General features: G+C 33.8%; 1 protein-coding gene across 4 annotated transcripts in view; it reads right to left on the bottom strand.

Moving 5' to 3' along the window:
* LOC113816543 (cytochrome P450 2J4) overlaps positions 1 to 7,500 on the bottom strand; it is an 11,789-nt gene that overhangs the window by 514 nt on the left and 3,775 nt on the right. For 3 of the 4 annotated variants that reach the window (XM_027368576.2, XM_070139700.1, XM_070139757.1), the window contains exons 2-12: positions 7,089 to 7,208; positions 5,842 to 5,962; positions 5,216 to 5,343; positions 4,731 to 4,900; positions 4,490 to 4,635; positions 3,954 to 4,041; positions 3,506 to 3,626; positions 2,739 to 2,919; positions 1,397 to 1,515; positions 403 to 543; positions 1 to 152 (exon numbers count right to left, since the gene is read on the bottom strand). The exon at positions 1 to 152 is cut by the window's left edge and continues 514 nt beyond it. In XM_027368576.2, coding sequence (XP_027224377.2) covers positions 1 to 152; positions 403 to 543; positions 1,397 to 1,515; positions 2,739 to 2,919; positions 3,506 to 3,626; positions 3,954 to 4,041; positions 4,490 to 4,635; positions 4,731 to 4,900; positions 5,216 to 5,343; positions 5,842 to 5,962; positions 7,089 to 7,173 — 1,452 coding nt within the window. In that variant the 5' untranslated portion in view covers positions 7,174 to 7,208. The remainder of the gene's footprint in view (positions 153 to 402; positions 544 to 1,396; positions 1,516 to 2,738; positions 2,920 to 3,505; positions 3,627 to 3,953; positions 4,042 to 4,489; positions 4,636 to 4,730; positions 4,901 to 5,215; positions 5,344 to 5,841; positions 5,963 to 7,088; positions 7,209 to 7,500) is intronic. The other variant, XM_070139666.1, reaches the window with a different exon arrangement.

Genomic DNA, 7,500 nt, shown 5'->3' with positions numbered 1-7,500 from the left:
AACCATGAATCTGGGAGGACGAGAGAGGACAATACTTTTCTCCCATACTATTGGGTCATCTGACAACTTCCAGGAAAACCGATGAACAAGAGTTGCGAAAAACAGGAACAATTCCAATCGAGCAAGAGATTCTCCCAGGCAGACACGCTTTCCTGTTGCAATAAAGAGAATTGTTGTTTCACTTTATCAATATTAGTTCACAATTTTGATTTGAAAAGTATCCTTATGATAGTAAAAAGTGATAATTTATCACGTGTTAACCATGATGTTATTCCTTTTACTTGTTTAATATAAAATGCAACACCCAGGAACCTAAGCATTTCTGAAACTTTTCAAAATCAATCATTATCACCATCAAAATCACTATCGTCATCATCATCAATGTCACCATCTGATGCTTACCTGATCCAAAAGGCATAAAATTCTCAGGCTTGTAAGGCTTTCCCTCCTCTGTGAGAAAATGCTCAGGGTAGAAACGGTCAGGGTACTTCCAGTATTTGGGATCCTTTAAACCGTGCGACAAATTGAACATAACTGTTGTGCCTGTTGTAGATAAAGGATAATAATGAATTGAATGATTTGCTGATTACAGTCAGTGCTCATGATGATGATGATAATAATACTTACAATAATATTGATTAATTATCATCATCATTAGAAGCCAGACAAGAAAAAGTAAAAAAATAAATAAATTTGGTAGGTCTTTTTTTTTCCATATGTATTGCAATATATGTAAATGGTAAAAATGTTAGATTTAGCAGTAACTTACTTATTTTTGTAAAACCTAAGATAAGGTTTGACAGAAAACTGTAAGCATAAAAGATTTTGGGAAGCATTACTAATAAAAGTGCTATAGGTTGTACTGAGTGTTTTTTTTATCACATATATATATATCTATATATATATATATATATATATATATATATATATATATATATATATATATATATATATATATATATATATATATATATATATATATGTATATATATATATATTTATATATTTATTTATATATATATATGTATAAATATATATATATATATATCTATATATATATATATATATATATATATATATATATATATATATATATATATATATATGTATATATATATAAGTATATATATATATAAGTATATATATATATATAGATATATAGATATATAGATATATATATATATATTATATTATATATATATATATATATATATATATATATATATATATATATATATATATATATTTATATATTTATATATATATATATATATTTTTTTTTTCCCAGACTATCAACTGCACTAAAATTTCCGTCTTGAATTCTGATATCAATGTTAAAAAGTAAACATTACTGAAATTTTTATATCATCAAATATTCAAAAATTATTTTCAAAACCTTTTGGGATACGGTAGCCCGACACAGTTGCATCCTCAGTTGTCTCATGGGGAACTGCAAATGGGACCAGGTCTGCAATGCGCTGCACTTCATATATAGCAGCCGTTGTGTAAGGCAAACTGAAATGTAATACAGAGGTAAATCATTTTTTGCATTAATAAAAACTTATAGGACAGAGTGAAAGAATATAAAGGAAGGAAGAAAGGGAGGGAGGGAGGATGGAAGGAAGGAAGGAAGGAAGGAAAGAAGGAAGGAAAGAAGGAAGGAAGGAAGGAAGGAAGGAAGGAAGGAAGGAAGGAAGGAAGGAAGGAAGGAAGGAAGGAAGGAAGGAAGGAAGGAAGGAAGGAAGGAAGGAAGGAAGGAAAGAAGGAAGGAAAGAAGGAAGGATGGATGGATGGATGGATGGATGGATGGATGGATGGATGGATGGATGGATGGATGGAAGGAAGGAAGGAAGGAAGGAAGGAAGGAAGGAAGGAAGGAAGGAAGGAAGGAAGGAAGGAAGGAAGGAAGGAAGGAAGGAAGGAAGGAAGGAAAGAAGAAAGGAAGAAAGAGAGAGGGAGAGAGAGAGAGAGAGGGAGAGAGAGAAAGAGAGAAAGAGAGAAAGAGAGAAAGAGAGAAAGAGAGAGAGAGAGAGAGAGAGAGAGAGAGAGAGAGAGAGAGAGAGAGAGAGAGAGAGAGAGAGAGAGAGAGAGAGAGAGAGAGAGAGAGAGAGAGAATTCACAAGTAATATCACCTTTTCTTAGAATCATTAGCCAAAACTACCTTAAAACCTCATGTCAAGAGGACATTTTGAATACTCAGAATGAAACAACAGCTAAAAGTTCAGCCTCTATATGAATGAAAAGTATTATAAAGAACTCATATAGTCCTTTTCATGGATTCTGTCAACCATGGTAATGCATAATCATCAAATTAATTTCAGAATTTTAATTCTTCCTATACTCCTGTTGCATTATTAATGTGAAGATGCAACAGACATTTTGGTAATCACAACAGATTGACAGGACTGACATACTACATCTGGCCGATCTTTATTAACCCCTCAAGAACACATACACTTCAATAAAAATACCTGAATACAGTACTTTTTTGGGCTGACCATTTCTGTAACAGTTGCCTATGTATTTTTGTCTTTCAACAAAGTAACCAAACCAGGACAGTTAAAAAAAGGAATCTGTATTCCTAAAAATTAAGGACAACTCTGCTGCCTTCTCTAATATGAAATTGCAGATAATCAGTGAAACTTGTTAACCAATGGATAGCTTCATGTATTTGATGTTGATGACAGAGGTACCATCATAAAATGTAATATATAAGTTAAAACCATCATTAAACATACCTGTCCATGTGAGCTAATGTAGGCAATTTATCCTCCCCAATAACTTCATCTAATTCCTTCTGTATAGCTTTTTGGACATCTGGGTTGGAAGCCAAAAGATATACCGCCCACCATAAGGTAGATGCAGTTGTTTCACTTCCAGCCAGAAACAGCTCAAAAATGTTGGCCTTCAGATGGTGCACTGCAGGAGATAAAAATTATAGTCAATATATATATATTAATGGTATATTGGTTAACTGTTGCTACTAAGAAAATACAGAGTACAGTTTTTTAAATGACAAAAGAGGGTGCATGTGTGGATGTGGATATGTGTGTGTGTGTGTGTGTGTGTGTGTGTGTGTGTGTGTGTGTGTGTGTGTGTGTGTGTGTGTGTGTGTGTGTGTGTGTGTGTCTGTGTGTGTGTGTGTGTGTGTGTGTGTCTGTGTGTGTGTGTGTGTGTGTGTGTGTGTGTGTGTGTGTGTGTGTGTGTGTGTGTGGGTGTGTGTGTGTGTGTGTGGGTGTGGGTGTGTGTGTGTGTGTGTGTGTGTGTGTGTGTGTGTGTGTGTGTGTGTGTGTGTGTGTGGGTGTGTGTGTGTGTGTGTGTGTGTGTGTGTGTGTGTGCGTGCGTGTGTGTGTGTGTGTGTGTGTGTGAGAGAGAATGAGAGAGAGAGAGAGAGAGAGAGAATGAGAGAGAGAGAGAGAGAGAGAGAGAGAGAGAGAGAGAGAGAGAGAGAGAGAGAGAGAGAGAGAGAGTCTGTGTGTGTCTGTGTGAGCAAATGAAAACTTACTATTTAATGGTGTCTCTTTTCCTTCAGTTTCTGCTTCTTTCATTTCCTTAAGATATGCTCTAATATAACTAAAGGAGCTTTCATCAGCTAACAATTCCTTTTCATATTGAGCAGTTTCATCCTGCAATAATCAGGATTGGACAAATTATATCTGAAATATTTTCAAAATTCTAAATTTATCTTACAAATATCTATACCTATATCTTCCAAACTGGTCTCATCATCATCCATTACTATATTCAGTATCATTATTATATTATTTAAAATTAAAAGCTTAGTATTATAACAATATGCACATGCTTACCCAGAATATATTATTTAGTATAAATCAAATTCTATGCATCAAGATATAATTTAACCTTATCGTGAACACTATTCTCATTGTATTGACGTGCACTACATATGTATTTTTTGTATACTATTTACACATGAACATCCATAACATTACCTCAATAAAATTAAGAAGTTGTCTCATGTAAGTATCTTGACTCTTGTATACATCCAAGTTTGGGAAGAACTTCTTAATAATTGGGAATCTGTAAATATTCATAACAGTGTTACTTCAGCCTGCCTCTCACAATTCAATTATTTAAAATGTATATATCAAAGGATTTAGTTAACTTATTTTACTAATATAGAGTTAGTATGAGGGAAGAAGGAATGAGAAGAGATTAGAAAGAGAGAGAAAGAGAGTTTGAGGGAGAGGGGAGAGGAGAAGAGAGTAGAGGAGGAGTAGTAGGAAGGGAGGAGTTGGTGAGGAGAGGAGAGGAGAAGAAAACAGAAGAGAAGAAAAGGAGTAGGAGAGAGAGAGAGAGAGAGAGAGAGAGAGAGAGAGAGAGAGAGAGAGAGAGAGAGAGAGAGAGAGAGAGAGAGAGAGAGAGAGAGAGAGAGAGAGAGAGAGAGAGAGAGAGAGAGAGAGAGAGAGAGAGAGAGAGAGGGGGGGGGGGGTTAATATACAGTAGTATAGAACTCAAAGAAAAACACCTATAAGCTGGGTGGAAAGGGTTAAAGGACTGCAGCATCTTGTTGACTTTATCGACAAGTTCTAGCAGACGGACATCTTCGTGAGAAAAGCGCTTCCCGATAACCATGGCCCAGATCACATTGATGATACTGCTGTTGAATGTCAACTGGAAGATAACACATTACATCTGATTATCAGTGCTCTAATAATTCCTGTTATTACAATTTGCAAATCTTTTAAGAAAAAAATTACTTCTCTTACCCCAACATCGACTTTTTGACCTTCAGTTTGGGAAAAGGTGTTGATCAAGTCCTCCAATTCCTTCTGCATAATGGGCTCAATACTATTTCTGCCAAATCCTAGATCCTTAAGACTCCTTAGTGTAAAACGTCGCTGGTTTTTCCACACATCTCCGCTGGTTCCTAATATGCCTGAAAATGTTTACATTTAAGAAAATGGTCAAAAATAGAAAATATATTGTGAGTAACACTTAACCTTCATCAGTAAGCTATTCTTTTTCTCAAATTGATAACATTTTATTTCACTGCAGAAACACAGTGCGAAAAAAAGAGATGCACAAACAGAAAGAATAAATGAGGGGATATACAAGAAAAGTAAAGAAAAAGGCAGAGCAAATAGGGACAGAAGAGAAACGAAAAACTAAATGACAAAGAAAAGAACACAAAAAAAAAGAAGGAAATATGGGAATAAAAGAAGAAACAGGAGAAGAAAATATCTAAACTAACCCAAAGGCATCTTTTTCCCACTGATAACTTCATCTCGTAGTGAAAACAGGTAGAGGTGTTTGCGTCCAGAAAATACTGGGTCGGCAAGAAGTGGCTTCATCAGTGCTGGATCATTCACGATGATGGACCTAAGAAATTAATGAATAGAATCACTGAAATACTGTTATTATTCACTTCTTTCTATGTTTAATGGTTAAACCAGATTCTGCAAAATGGGTTAAAATACATGAACATGGCTAACAACTTAATATGACAACTTAAAAACAAAATTCTTTTGATGTTTCATATATATCAATCTAAATTCTATCAACTTTTATATTTTATTTTCCATGAGATTTTACTCAAGCCTCGGTAATTTGCATTAGTGACAACTAATAAGAAAAGTCTAAACAAAAATTAATATCTGCTTGGAGATAAAGTTATCATTCAGGGTTTCAATCTGACACTAAGTTTGATTCCTCATTTTCTGAAGAAATCAATTGTTCTTAATAATTTCCATTATCATGAGTCTGATTGCAAAGCAACCTTATGAGAGAAGACATAAAAAATAATCTGCACTGTCATTGAAAACCAATAAATCTATATTATACCTTAGACTCTCATTTAGGTATTTGGAATGTACTTACCAGTTATCAAAGACTTTGTAGCTACATATAGGTCCATATTTCTTCTGAAATCTACTGAAGGATTCCTTTGGTGATGGTAAGATAGAGAAAATACTTCCCACAATTGGCAAAGCGAATGGACCTAGAAGTATATATTGTCATATTCAATGTTTAAAGTTTGAAACAAATAAATGTGCTAGACATCAAAGGTCATATAGCACTATGATAAAGTGTTGTGTTGGAAAGGATAAAGAGGAATTAAAGATTAGGATAAAATGTGTTAGATGTCAAAGATTAGAGAGCATTATAGGATCGTATTGCAGTGAAAAGAGAAAGAGGGGAGTAAGTGAACTAAAGCCGAGATTAGTAGAATAGGGAGGGTTAAAGGAGTAGGGAATTGAGTGACTTACAGTGTTATCTGTCACTGGGTAAGGAATAGGAAAAATGATCAAGGAAAACAGATAGCCATTCGAAAAGTAGGAGAAGAATATGGGAAGAGAGGGGGGTGTTAGATGTCAAAGATTAGTGTTATAGGAAAGTATGAAGTATATAATGTATAGTATTATTTTTTTTTCAACAAAACAATGGTTTAAAGCGGCAGATAGTAAAAAGGATAGTAGGATGTTCCCCATGCCCCTTCCAGTTTCATTACTTTTTGACATGATTAAATCCTCTAATCTGCAGTAAAAAGTCACTCGCTTTTTCAAAAATAAAAGCAATGCAATAAAGAATGGTGTCTATGTTGAAAACAATTGTCAAGCATAAATGAGTGTTTATGTTCCTGTAAAGAATTTATAACAACCTCACAATACTTGACTGGCTAATGTTACAATACATGTGACAATGTCTCATTATAACTTTATTTCTAATAAGGAAATATATAATACTAGGGAAATGTGATTATTTTTTATAGGCTTATTGGATCTGATATGTTTTTTTTAACATGGGGGGGGGGAAGAGCACACAGATCTCAAAACAGTTTCCTGCTCCTCCGTTACTGTCATATGTTATAGGTTATAAAACAATAATTCACTGTAGTGAGAGAGGACTCTTGCAATAGCCTATACTTCAAATTTCACCTCCTCAAATTACATGTTATAATTCAGGTAATATAATGATTTGTGAATTATATAAATCACCAAAGATCACTTGTAATCAAACAATATCATTAAGACTTAAACTTGACAATTCAGGTTTTGACAAATATATTTTCAAAGAACCAAAAAAGCAAAATATATAAAATAGAGTTACACAGTATACTCATTTACCTGGAGGAAAACATGGTGGTCGTAAGGCTGCCTTGTAGAAAATTATAAAAAGCACCGTTAAGGCGAGGGCTATAGTAGTCCACATCTTTGGCTGGTGTGATCACTGTGAAGAAGGTCCTCCTGCAAATACAGTGAAGTTTAACACTACAGGTTTTAGTTATCAAATAGCATTGTAATATTTCATTACTAAATAACCCTGCAAGATTCAGTTACTGCATAATCTTTGCAAGATTCATCTCTAAATAATAATGTAAACTTAATAAATAAGATTCAGTTATTACATTATAAAAATAAGATTCACTAAATAACACTGCAATATTCAGTTAGCAAATAACATTTAAGATCTACTTACTAAAAAGACGTAAAAAGACTTGAAGATTCAGTTATTAAACAATATTGTGAAATTGAGTTA

Source organism: Penaeus vannamei, chromosome 1 (assembly GCF_042767895.1).
Source record: "Penaeus vannamei isolate JL-2024 chromosome 1, ASM4276789v1, whole genome shotgun sequence".
NCBI classification, from domain to species: domain Eukaryota; kingdom Metazoa; phylum Arthropoda; class Malacostraca; order Decapoda; family Penaeidae; genus Penaeus; species Penaeus vannamei.
Note: the sequence above shows the minus strand (reverse complement) of the source record. Positions and strands in the feature narration are given on the sequence as shown.